The sequence below is a fragment of the Quercus lobata genome, chromosome 8 (assembly GCF_001633185.2).
Source record: "Quercus lobata isolate SW786 chromosome 8, ValleyOak3.0 Primary Assembly, whole genome shotgun sequence".
NCBI lineage: Eukaryota > Viridiplantae > Streptophyta > Magnoliopsida > Fagales > Fagaceae > Quercus > Quercus lobata.
In genome coordinates this window covers 7,381,542-7,395,689 of record NC_044911.1, presented here as the reverse complement: position 1 = coordinate 7,395,689, position 14,148 = coordinate 7,381,542, and the positions used below count along the sequence as shown (strand labels likewise).

General features: G+C 34.4%; 1 protein-coding gene across 2 annotated transcripts; it reads right to left on the bottom strand.

Moving 5' to 3' along the window:
* Window positions 1–5,045: 5,045 nt before the first annotated feature.
* Window positions 5,046–13,032, bottom strand: LOC115957254 (EH domain-containing protein 1). 2 transcript variants are annotated; one of them, XM_031075453.1, is made up of 16 exons: window positions 12,649–13,032; window positions 12,437–12,516; window positions 11,031–11,099; window positions 10,873–10,930; window positions 10,650–10,705; window positions 10,521–10,563; window positions 10,381–10,439; window positions 9,464–9,577; window positions 9,175–9,277; window positions 9,022–9,071; window positions 6,970–7,098; window positions 6,613–6,864; window positions 6,450–6,529; window positions 6,053–6,179; window positions 5,673–5,816; window positions 5,046–5,586 (listed from the first exon to the last, which is right to left on the bottom strand). In XM_031075453.1, exons 1-16 carry the CDS (start codon window positions 12,731–12,733, stop codon window positions 5,401–5,403), a joined length of 1,635 nt encoding a protein of 544 aa, XP_030931313.1. In that variant the 5' UTR covers window positions 12,734–13,032; the 3' UTR covers window positions 5,046–5,400. The 2 variants fall into 2 exon arrangements, with proteins under 2 accessions (XP_030931313.1, XP_030931314.1); XM_031075454.1 differs by lacking the exons at window positions 11,031–11,099; window positions 12,437–12,516; window positions 12,649–13,032 and having other exon boundaries at window positions 10,854–10,930.
* Window positions 13,033–14,148: the final 1,116 nt, after the last annotated feature.

The following is a 14,148-nucleotide window of genomic DNA, read 5'->3' as shown; positions in this document are numbered from 1 at the left end:
GTCCATATACCATAATATATTTTATGCTTTTTTTTTTTACAACTTAATAAGATGTTAAATAATAATTGGTGAGTAAAAAATAAGGATAATAGTAAGTCCATATGCTAACTAATTGTAACTTGCCAGCTTATCAAATTGTGAAAAAAAAAATTGTGCCACTAATATTACAATTCCTTAAATATTTGATTTTAGTAAAAAAAAAATTATTGATTAGAGGTAACTTAGGCAGAAATTTTTTATGAAGGAGAGAGCAGATAGTTGCTTGGTCAAGGTTGCAGCAATATTTAGGACTTCATGGAAATGAAGGAATAGTAATCAATGAAGGCATTTCATGTTCATCAAAAAATGAAGGCATTTCACAAGGCAGCTCAAACTTGATCAATATCCTAGAAAACATGGTTGAAACAAAAGGAAGCATCTTATTCCTTCATGCTTGGTGAACTGCCAAAACGGCAAAACCTATTATCCTAGTTCAAACAATCTATTCAATTCATCCTTACTAATTTCTTGTAATAGACATTTATTGGTAATTTGGTATATGACTTTATAGTTCATGCAACTGATTGAATAGAAATTTTTGTACTCATAATGGTTTGCAAGTTTTTCTACATGCTCCAGGAAAACCATAAAAGCCTATGATAAATCCAGTACTGGATTTCAGGTCTCAGGATATGATTTAAAAAAATGATATGAGCTAGAGGTAATATGAGATATAATGTAATAAAAAATTTAAATAACAAAAACAAAAACACTTATTGCCGAATACTATAATTGGCATGCTCATCAGCAGAATTCTGCTGCGGAGAAATTCAACAGTTAAACAGTTAGTAGATGTCAAGAAGCAACCATAATCTGCTCCCTCTAAACATTCATACCAGGATTTAGCCACGATAATTATTTCCAAGACAGAGAAAAGAAAATAATAATAATACTAACAACAACAACTATGATGATGATAACAATGATAAAAATTTAAAACCAAATACAGTAATCCAATTTACCACAGAGAGGGAAAGAACAATTAGGTGAAGGCATGTCTCCAATGTGCCCCGATCAATGTAGTGAGACAATACTTTTTGGGGGTGTTAGGTTTGCTAATGTGCCCTTAATGTGATGCATATTACGATGATGTGACATAAAAATTTGTATTTACTTCTAAAATAGACAGTTAAATTTATATTGAAATAGAGAAGCACCATGCCTAATGTCAGACCTCATTAAGGAAGTAGACAGCATATTCATACAGTAATTCCTGTGCATTTCCAATCTTTGTACCAGCAAACCTCAACCCTTCCCACAATTAATGATAAAAATTAACAAACATCGACTTTAACTTCTACTAATTTGCTGCAATTATATACACAAGGCAGCAATAAAGTGTAATAATTTTGCCAAAGACAACAGTATAAATAAATTAATTAACACTATTTACCAACAATCATAATGATCAAACAATTCAAACCAGAAGTTAATTTCCGAGGAAATCCATCCTTAGATTGCCAAAAAATGTACTCCCTCTGTATTAACCCTTTATTCCATTTGAGATCCTGTAAAATATTTTTCATTTAAAAATTCAATCGACACAATTTTAAGAAGCTTCCCAAATTTACCCTTTTAATTTATTTGAAAAGTCATTTACCCTTTTTTATTTGCTTTATTTGAGTTTAAATTATGGGTAGTATTGAATACTCCTACCTTTTTATTAGAAAAACAATGCAAAAGAATGAGAACCTCATAAAAAGTCAAATCATGTAAGCTAAACCAACGTGGTGACAAAGACAAAGAGACATGACAGCTTACACCACCTAAATTAACATAAGCTCGGACAAATGTTTCTGCATCCATATCATCATAATCATCCTTGAGGCTTTTAACAACATTTTGGACAATTTCAGGAATCTAGGACTGAATCCAATCTTTAGAAGGATGAATCCTGCAACAAACAGCTAATCAACTTGGATCCGAAGAGTAAATAATTTACAAGATTAGTGATACCTTACCTGCTACACATTATCAAATTCTGAGCAAAGACACAGAGAGTTACGAAGAAGCTTGGACATAATTTCCTTTGTTTCAAACATGGGGAAGGTGAGGAAATCTTGGTACATGAGGCAATGCACTTGTTTTTTTTTTTTTTTTACAGTTCATAAATCTTGAACTCTTTGATTTCTGCACTTAATAACTCACTTGCACTCACCATTCAGGTTTTAAGTTCATATTTTGTCTTTTCAAAGATGAAAATATGGCTCGTCTTGTAAGGAACTACATCCCACATACTAAACCCCTAATAATTGGACCATGACTCTGTGTGATGCTGGAGGAAAGCAAAGCCACAATATCAACAATTAATTCTAAATTTCTTCACAAACAATTGGAAGTAAATCCACATATATGATTAAAGAGTTAAAAGCAGCTATGTGTTCTCTTAATAAAATCATCATGAAAAGAAATTAATAATGCTAAAAATTATGTTCAAACAAAGGCACGAAAGGCACACACTACTTAATAAAGTTAGATAGCATTAAGTAAGAAATTTGCATTTTAATCCATAAACATAATGTTTCAGAAATCACTGCACAATTGAGAAATCATCCTCAAACAACCTAAACTCTCTAATCTCTATGCATCATCCACCCGTTCATAGATTCATAAACGGGGTACTAATAAAAATTTATATATCTAAGCACCACAAGCCAAAACTTGGTAGACCTCTTCAATTGCTTTGTCCTTCAAGCTTCAAACCTTCATAAAAGTTCCTGATAAAGCTTTCTGATTTTGCATTCACTCCACACAATACCAGGCTCTTAGAATTGAGGGAGGTTTCAACAAAAACATATTGTTCTTCGTCCTCCTCATCATCATCATCATAATCATAATCATCATCAAAATGATCAGTCGTATCTTGCCAATCATCCTCATCATAGTTGTCCATGGTCTCCACACTTTCAACACTGTTTTTCTTAACAGGTGCTCTGTCTTTTTGATTCTCCGTGACATTCCCTAGCAAACTCTTAGGAACGTGCACGCTAGGAAAACTCCTTTGAGTCGGTAGCTCTTGGTCATGATAGTACAAGTGAACATGGTGGTGGTGGTGGTGGCAGCTAGGTTTAGAGGCCAAAAAACGGGGGAGAATATTGCTTTTTGTGGTTTTGATCAAACATTTGGGTCTCCTTAAACAACGTAATTTAGATTTGAACGTAGAAGTGATGACCTTCCATACCTTTTTAGGGTATGGAACTTCTTCTACAGGGGTTAACCAAGCCATCGAATTGCTTTGCTTTGTTTTCTTGTTTGTTCTGAAAAGTGAGACGCACAATAGGTTTTTTTCATCTTTTGTGCGGTGCCCTTTTTCTTATAGCAAACTAGGCCATGACACAAGCAATTCAATATATACTATATACATGGAAAAAATCTGGGAATCCCCATAAATAGGACAAACAAGATTCGAAAAAGAATATATATGTACGAAAATCTCTGCGACTAGTACCACAAAAATATACTATGCAGATATTTTTGGAAAACTTTCGGGAAAGACATTAAAAGCATTGTATTTTTCTTTTCTTTGGGGGCTTTTATTTTTGGTTAGTTTTTCATAGCAAAATTTTCAAAAATCTTACCACCTTCTTCTTCTTTTTTTCTACTTCTTCAGAGTCGTTTCTGATTTCTTCCTTGCTCCTTTAATTTCAATTGCCTTTATTTGTGTTGCGTTTTCGGTTTATTGCATTCAAGTCTTGAGCCTGCATGTGAATGATCAATGATGATACTTTGATCACTGCACTGAAATAGACAGGTACTAAAAAATATTTCATTTCTACAGACAAATCAAAATGAGCATCGAAACGGTATTTGGTGGGGTAAGAACTTTTAAAGTGAACCTCAAGAGCTCTCACTTGCACAATTAATTTGTTGAGATCTGGATATATAATTAGTTTACAACGGGAGAACTAAAAAAAATAAACTAAAAGACCAAATATTGATAAAGAGAACAATCTAAATTTAAGGAACAAGATGCTAAAAGAAAGATCCAAGGTTAAAAGATCTAAGAAACAATGATTTTATCTTGTCATTTTGTACCCTTATTATTATTATTATTGTTGTTGTTGTTGATGATGATGAAATAACATTCTAACTAAAAATTACGATTTTAGATAAAGTATGGATTTATAATATTAAATATTGTTAATAGATTATATGGAATTTGACTGATGAAGATATATATATCAGTGATAATTCTAAAATAGTACACTGGTATTGATTGGTATTGAACTTGATTAACCAAATCAAAATGGTATTGACTCCCTTGTGAAGTGGACATTGGTTTGTGATAGTGACAAACCAATGAAAAACTTTTCGCCTAAGTGTTCGTTTGGGAATAACTTATCTAGTTTTTTACTGAAAACTTTTTGCTGAAAGTATATTAAAAAAGTATACTTGTACCTTTCAAAATTTAGAAAAAGGGAGAAAATGCCCAAAAAAATGAGGTTTTAAAAAATTATACATAAAAATTAAAAGCCAAAAGCTAAAGCCGAAGCTAAACAGACTCAAGTATGAGGTAATTGCACTCTTCCTTAGGTTTTTTTTTGTTATTACACATACTTCCCTTCTGATTTATAATAAGACACTCACCGCCTTTAAAGTGTTGAGTATTTACACTGTCCCTTAAATAACCAAAAAATATATAGCTTTAAAAAACTCCAGAAAAATAAAAAAGGCTTTTTCAAAGTATCTTCAATTTCCTATTACAAAGATAAAAATGACAATTAAAGTAGAAGGTAAAAGAAATTTTATATTTTTTGAATTCTATTTTAGTCATCCAAGAGAGTTCAGTATATTCATGGTCAGATTGAAATGGGTCTTGAGTCTCTTGAATACTTTATTTCTGTTGGGCAGATAAATGGGCCAGTGCATGGGCCTAAAATTGGCTGGGCACGGGCATACAATTAATGGACTCTTGTTTGCAACTCTTAATTATACTTATCACCTCATAATTTTCCACCTAGATCATCCACTACACATACCATTAGCAGATGATCTGATACTGATGAAGTGCAAATGCTTGTAGGTTCAATCCAAATTTCATGGATAGCCCAAAATACCATACACTTTATAGAAAATTCTTAATTATATACATAACAAATATATATAAGACATGCTGATCTCTATAGAAATTTATTATACTAACTTCCATGGTCTTCATACGAAAACAGAGCTATTGAAGGGGCAGCCGATAAATTTATCTATAACAATGGACATTGTTTGGGACCTGGAAAATCAAAATTTGATCTAAACAGTGAAGATTAAATTGCCCATACTTGACAAGGCTCCCGCACCATTGATTTATGGCATGTACTCCACTCAATATTTAACCTGGCCAGTTATCTTGGAAAATACTGGCATTCTTTAATCGTACGGATTTCTAAAATTCTTCAATAGGTCTGGGATATCATAACCTAGCATGTCATCCACAGCTTGTATCATTTTCGGCTTTAACTTCTCAAACTTATCAATATTGTAGCCACTCAAGATCTCCTTGAAGTGCTCAACATTTGGGAAATCTCCCGGAGGTAAATGGAACTCCCTTTGAACCTGGATTGACAGAATTGAAGTATACACAGAATGATAAAAAAAACAAGACAACAAAGTTTTAAGCAGACAGGGCAGAGAGTTGAAACCTTTCCAAATTCATCTAACAAATTATCAATGAGTCTCTGCTGAGTTTTAGCTTTTCCAATCATAGCTGGCATCTCCTTTTTAAGATGACTAATAATGTAAGCATGTATCTTTGCAGCTCGGGCACGTTTCACAAATTCATTAATCTGCCAGATAGAAACACCATAGAGAATCACTTCACAAGCAACTTCAAGGAAAAACAAGAAATTGACCATTGTAAATCAAATAATGAGGTTCCACCTAGGAGACATTTCAGCGCAAAGGAACTTAAACTTTGGCCTACTTTTAGTACATGTGATTTTCTTACCCACAAACGACATAACTACATCTGAAATCATTCAGCAAAATAGGAAATTCCAAAAGAAATGATGCAGTGACTCACCCTACGATCACAGGCTTTCTTTGGAATATCTTTTAGGTCAGAAAGAAGGTCCTCCTGTTCTTTTTCAAAAAGTTCTTTACCAATTGGACCAGTAGCAGATTCATTTACAGGTTTGTCATTGAATGATCTGCCAAAGTGAGGAGAGATGTCAACTACACACAACTCATGAAGTCATGATGGAACTCAGGTTCACAAGGAAAGTGGAAAAAAAAAAAGGGATAAACAACATTTAATGGGTTCATTAATAGTATATTAGATACGAAGTTATGGGAGATAATACCCAAAATGAGAACAAGCATTGGAAATAAACTTGAAGTGATATACATATATCTGGTGCCTGGTGGAATACCAGGAGACTGTAACAGGTAAGTTAGATACCAAATAATAGAGAGCCTACCCAATATAAACACGCATAACCTCAGGAGTGTTTATAACTTTCCCAAGAGACCACATTAATGCTCCATAAACACGCATCAGCTGCAATGTAGGGACATGGGTAAGCAGATTACTACCATCCAATATGCAAATTTAAGGATTCACTTAGCAGCGAAAACTCTTACTTGTTGGGTATCAATTTGATCTGCCTTGTTTAGAACCACTCTAATCTTGTCATCATGACCACGTAAAGATGATATCACTCTCTTGAATTCATCACTGACATCAAGCTTGTGAGGATCGAACAAAAGTAGAATGAGGTCACACTTTGCAGCAAACCATGATGTTACGCCTGTAAAATCATACGCTCTTTGCGTTCGTTGCTTCTCTCCAGACAGAACACCAGGAGTATCCACAAAAGTGATGTGCTCCAGCAGCTTCCAACATAAATTTAAAAAAATAAATAAATAAAGAGTATGTTTCAGTTGCCACAAAATGACAATACAGAGAATCTTCATGGTGATTCAAGAAAAAAATCTCACAGGATGTGGCATTTGAGAACACTCAAATTTTGACAAAAAAGCAGTTCCAAATGTTGTCAGACCACTGAACGGCATGTCAGCTTGAACAGCTATGGTGTTCCCAGGAATACTTCTTTCATCAGGACCAGACTATAAGAGCAAACTTAGCTAGTCAACACCATTGCAAATAAGAATTTGGAAGTAGCAGAAATATATCATGCACATAGAATACTAAAAGAAAAAAAAATGTATGAAAGGTTACCCAGTCACATAGTAATAAGACAGCCATTTCAATACTAAGATAAACTACAAGGACTTGGAACTAATAAGAAATGTTCATACAGTGTCCCTTTTTCCCCTTCTCTTTATAATAGCAGCTTCTTTAGTTATTGTTATATTACCGATTGTCCAAAAAGCTTAAGCTATTGGGATATGATAAATTTAATCATTTAACCACATATTTCTAACACTCCCCCTCATGTGTAAGCCGAAACTACCTTTTAATAGGTGAGGCCCAATACATAGGAATTTAAATGGGAGGTAAAGTGGAGGAGACAAAGTTCGAACTTAGGATATCATCCTTTGATACCATGTTAAATTACCGATTGTACCAAAAGCTTAAGCTATTGAGATACAGTAAATTTAATCATTTAACCACATATTTCTAACAGTTATGATGAGCATAAAAGAGAAAGCAAAATGGAAGGTCAAACTCTAATAAATATCTCCAAGTTCCAGACCTCATAAAAGAAAGGTACTTCAAGAGCAAGATATGCATTCAATACTTTAAAAAAAAAGGGTACAAACTCTTCCCCATTTTTTTTCCAGTAAGATGATCAGTATAGTTATATTCGTTATTCTGTTTACATTCTTTTTTTCTCGCAAACATTTACAACGGGAGCTATAAGAGCTTTTTTTTTTTTTTTTTTTGAATATCAAAATTTTCTGGAGAAAAGAAATTTACAATTTGGCAGAAAGAATAAAGCAAGGTAGCAAAATTCCATCAAAACAAGAAAGCAGTACTATGCATGGTAAGAACAAACACTAAGTGCTAACACAAATGAATAATAATCTACTTTTACCATGGACATGATAATGATGAAGCTCATAAAGCAATGAGGCTCATATTCTAGTGAAAGTTAGGTTAGCAGGCACATTGACTAATTTCTCATTAATATCAATCATTGTAAGCACAAGGATAATGACTAAAAGGATGTCAACAGACTCTAAACCAAATGCAGATCCTGAACCCAGAAACAAGTAAACAAAGAGTGGAGAGTCAGATCATGGGTTCAATCACATATGTGTGTATGAATTATGTTTACCTATCAAAATTAAGAAAAGAAAAGCAAAAAAGAGATGATGCAAGGATAAGTAGCCGAAGTTGTATACCTATCAGGTAAATGTATCAACATGTCAATATATGAATTACAAGCAAATGTTCATATACTAGTCATCTTAGTAATATTACTTTTTGCATTTCCAAAAAAATATCAGTTTGGTCAAGAATTTTTTCCTTGAGGATTCAGGGAATTTAAAACGTTCCTCACAGAAAACAAACCTCATGCAAATGAAAGAGGCCCTAAATAATAGAGGCCCTACATAATAGAGGATAAGGTACATAAAAGTAAAACCACTAGTTTATTGATTGCCATTTCTACAACTTATCTTTGCATGCATGATAATAGTTTATTTCCCCTGATTGGAATATACATAAACTAGTGCACCACCAGAATCAAATAATTCCATAATGATGGAGATGAAGAAAGGCAAGCAAAAAAAACAGAAACAAAAACAAAAACAAAAACAAAAAAGTAGAAGAAGATAAAAGTGACAAAAGAAAACAAATAAGGTTCAACACTCACCAAAAATCATCACATTATCAAAGAAAAAGAGTATAAATAATAGAAAATAACAGGAATAAAAATCACTCCATATAATTGATGTTGATTCTGAATATTAAAATGTTGCTTTTAAAATAAAATGAACCACAAAACATTGTCTTAGTTAAAGGTAAATAACTTAAGACTACAACATTGGTGATAACACCACGGGAGTTGGTTTTGAAGGTACCATGACAACAACAAATCTGTCAGTTGTAGGCTCCGGTCCAATGTGGGCTCCTGTGATGAGCAATATGAAAAATCAATTACACATATATAGAATCTTTTAAACTAAAATGTGCTTGCTTGCGTGTGCACACACATACACACAGAAGAAACTTGCCTGGATAACCACTCTTGAGCAGATGCTTAATGAATGTTGTTTTCCCAGTGGAATATTGACCCAAAAGCATAACCATTGGTTTTGCATCAAAATCACTATTAGCCTACACAACAGTTCAACAGCAAATAATAAGCTCATCGTCCACCACCATCTCAGTTCTACAGTATGGCATCAACAGTACTATGGATAAATTTCACACAAATCCAACAAAATAATAAACTGAATTAAATACTAGTTTAGCACTTTATGTGGGTTGAAGCAAGACAGATAAAGTACATTGTTCACTCACCAGCAATGGGGATACAAAGTCATTAAAACGATATGTAACTTCTAGTGGTTTCAGCTTCTGAAGGTACAGTCTCTTCAATCCATCAACGATTGATGTAACCGAGGAAAGTGGTACCTAGGAACATACCCAAGAAAATCAGCAAGGCAAAAGATAAATGACTAGATTCTGACATAAGGATTAATGTACCAAAGAACATGTGAAAAAAAAAGGGTTAAAAAAGGGCCAGAAAGGACCACATAGAAATTAGAAATTTTGCTTGAGAATATCGCTGAAAAAAAATGACAAATTTGATGAAAGCAAAATGAAGTATAAATACTCTCGTTTCTATTATATATTCAATTCACAGAGTTTCCTATTCTCTTTATAGAGAGAGGAGATCATTTCTCCTTTTTTTTTTTTCTCACTAATTCTTCTTCTTTCCTACCCTAAACCCACCACAACTAAACGTAGACAAATCCCTAATTTGTCCTACATCAGATCCCCTCCTCCTCCACCAAACGAGAAGAATGAGATACTAACAGCAGACAAACAATGCATCACAGAGAGAAAGAAGGCTATTTTTATAAACATAAAAGTAATTGATCATTAGTAAGTAGTAACAATATTACACAATAGTCAATACTAGCTTCATTGGTGCAACAAATCTTAAGTAAAATAACCCAAAATGGCCGACATAACAACAGTGAAATGAAATAAAGTGAGCAAAACTGTCAAAATGAGAAAATGCAACTAAAGAAAAAGTCACTTAAGTTTATATGTCTATATATATATATATATATATATGACCAAAAAGTGATGCACCAAGTTGTGTTCAGAACAACTCCATTTGGATTCAAGTATATATGTATTTTGAAATAAGAGCACAAGACTAATTCAATAAATGCATCAGATACAAACTTGTAGGCAAGAAAACATACATTTTTTGCTGATTTTGATGAAAACCAATTAGCTGAAGGTGATGGCCCATGCAAACTACCTGCATCACTGCAAATCAGTGCATTTCAAAAAATCCAAAGACACCAAAATGCTTTCTTATCTGTAACAAAAAATGGCTTACCATTTGATTCGAGTTCACTAGTCTTTTCCTTGCGCTTTTTCTTCTGAATGAATGATATTAAGAAACATAAGAACTTGCCTAAAAGGAAATTGATGGGAGACAAAAATTGAGGCAAAATAGCATACTTACTGCTATTAGTGCATCCAAACCCTCCATTACAGGAGGTTTCAAACTGCTCAAGTCAACTGCAATAAATAAAATCATTTCAACTTTTAAGCTAAATGGCAACATTAGACAGATAATTCTATGCAAAATAACTACATGTCACAGTTGCTAATTTAAACATGAGGCTCAAGGGCTCAACCAATCTAATCATGCACTATAGAGACAAACCTAAACATAAACAGTTTACCGTCACTATTCAGGAGATCATGTGTTACTGCATGACCAGCTTGTGCCAGAGACACTAGCTACATGTTAAGAAGAAAGAACTGGTCAGGTCCTGGAATGAAAAAAAAAAGAAAAAAGGACTAGACTAGGTTTATGTCATCTAAGCATACTAATTACAACCTGCATAGCAGCGATAAACTCCTTGAAACCAAGGTATCCCTGTCGCTTCGAATCTGTGATTGCCCACACCTGTAAAATAAAAAATAAAAAAATAAATAGTTAAGTAAAAGAGTGAGCTTATTCAACTTAAGGAAACAAAAATGGTAGATGAACTAATGAAGACCAAAAATAACATTGGTAAAAGTAATAAACAAAAAAAAGGCATGTCAATTAAGGAAGTAGCAGAGAGTATGACTCCGGATAGAATAGAATATAGGAAAAAAATATACATGTAGCCCACCCTAACTAATTTGTTGAGGATCCATAGCCAACACCAAAATTTGGGACTTGTTATTGTTGTGTTGTTAAATTTAAAAATGAAGTACAAGAAGCAAAGAAAACTAATCCACATAGTCTTGAACCAGTTAGAATAGATTCAGCCAAAAAAAAAAAAAAAACAGTTAGTATGGTAGTTAATGAGCTCTAATTCAACCAGCACCTCTTCCTTATAAGTGCAAGGTGGAGGGTGAGATTGTGGGTTCATGACCCATCGGGGGAGTGTGTGTGTAACTTACCAATCAAAAAAAGTATGGAAAGAGTTCAAAGAACAAACACAAGCAATCCAACACTAATGACCAGTTTGAATGGAGGGGGAGGGAGAGGAGTAGAGTTGGCTAGAAATTAGAGTAGATTTGGCCAGAAATTAGAGTAAAGTAGGCTAATTTCCAGCCAACTCTACTCCCCTACCTCCCCCTCCACCCAAACTGGCCATAAGGGACTAGTTGTAAGACTACACTATTTCAGAACTGTTTACCATAACTCTGATCTGGCAGATTGTAAGTGGTTGCCTATCACCTACACATGGACCCACTTTTTTTCTTACACCACTCGCACTCTGTCACATCATAGTTGTGGCAAAGAAGTTTTGAGATAACTTGTGGTACTAGATTTTCTAGCCATAAGGTGGTAAATGAGACGTTCAAACCATGTTGAAATTATTCAATGCACCTAGTATACTACACCATCCTCTCACATAAATGTGAGCCGTGGGTCCCGCACATGTTCCTAACTCATATGTGCGGGAGAGGTCATATGCACTGGGTGTACAAAATAATTTCTCCAAACCTTGACATCTAACATATAAGCCAAAGAAAGCTATTACATCAACTAATCTATAGTTTATGAGATTCCAATAAAGCTCGCTCTGCTACAACATATGTCAAACATTTGCTTAGGGTTTTACAAAATCACAGTAACTAAACCACTAATAGCGTTTATAAAGCTATTCGTATAAGAAATTATCAAATAATACTAACTATTGGTACTAGTAAAAAACAAAGCAAAAACAAGAAATGAAAGCACTTGCAAAACCTATTCTTAAAAATATAATCAAAATTAGCGAAGAAAAAAAATTAAGGAAATCAGACCTGCTTGAGATCTTGCCTGGACAGATTCGACATGGCGAAGAACTTGGTGGCATCATTACTAGTAATGCGGCCATCGGTATCTGAACAAAAAATGAAACGCATAGTTTAAACATTTAAAATTAAAAATTTTTCTTTTCGTTTCTTCCATTTTTTTTTTCTTGGGAACCAAACAGAGGAGCGGATATGAAAATTCATGTACGGGTAGTACGTACCTGCATCAGCGTAATTGAACCATTCCTGATAGATCTGCTGGTGCTCTTTGGAACACGTAGTGATTGGAATCGAAGCGATCTCCATGGTAAAGTAGATTCTTTACTTTCTGGATTTTTTCAAATTTTGAAAATGGGAGATATACTTTGTCTACTATAAATGGAAATTTAAGCATGAATTTTTTTTTTTTTTTCAAAAATTAAAAAAATAAGAAAAACACTTTCTCTGATTTCTTAGCTTTTGTTTCGGGATTTTGTGGGGAACAGAGAATTAGAGAGAGGCCTATTTGCCAAAGAATACAGCAAAATGTGAATGCATGATCGTGACTCGAGACGAGGTGTGTTACACGAAAACGTCGTCGTTTTCAATGCACATACGACAGCGTTTACAGAGAGAGAGAGTAAAGTTTACGGTTAAAAGTTTAAGGTTTTGAACTGTATATGTTAACGGGCACGCGCCAAAGAGAGAAAAGTATAAGCTGTGCTTGCACCTACAGAATGGAAAACCAACGTTCTTCTGGCCGTTTGGTACGGAATATATTTTCCTTCTCTCTCTCAAATTTTTAAAAATAGGTTGGTTGAAGAAAAAAGTGGAGCTTTAAAAATGAGGATGTTGGACTCAATTCAACTCTAAGGCTGTGTTTGTTTTAGGTGAAAATCATTTCCGGAAATGCTTTTCGTTATTTACGGGTGTTTGGTTGCGCACGGAAAATGCATTTTCTGGAAATGCTTTTCAGTTGGCCTGTAAACGGGTGTAAATTGATTTTCGTTTTTATTTTACCTTCAAATACCCATTTTCTGGAAAACAGAGAGAGAGCTGAGTGAGAGGGAGACGCGCCCGCTCGCAGAGAGAGAGAGAGAGAGAGAGAGAGAGAGAAGAGACCGAACTCCGATGAACCCAGAAACCGACTCCGACAAACCCAGAAAACCCAAGACCGAGCTTGTTCGTCACGTCGATTGCACCACCAGCGAGATCGTCGCAACCCAATACCGATCCACCCAAAACTGATCGTTCTCGTCGCACCCCAAAACCGATCGTCCTCGACCCAAATTCGTCGTCCCTGATCGCGATCTCGTCTTCGCGCTGATCGCGATCTTAGTCGCAGCACCAATTCGTCGTCCCCGATCGCGATCGCAGTCGCAGCACCGATTCGTCGTCCCCGATCGCGATCGTCGCACCCCAAAACCGATCGTCCTCTCTCTCTTCCTTCTTCTCTCAATTTGGCCGGATTACGAATTTTTTTTTTTCAGGGTTTATTTGTGTTTCTAGATTGAGAATGAAATTATATATTTGTTTGGCAGCTGAGAAAATGTGTTTTCTATGGTATTTTCAACAATACAACCAAACACCAGAAAAAATTTTTCACAACATTTTCTGAAATGCAACCAAAAACTTAAAAATATTTTCCTTTCCTGAAAATAGCATTTCCGAAAAATAAGTATTTTCCAGAAAATCACTTACATGAAACAAACACTGCCTAAATTGTAAAAGGATTTGAAAAT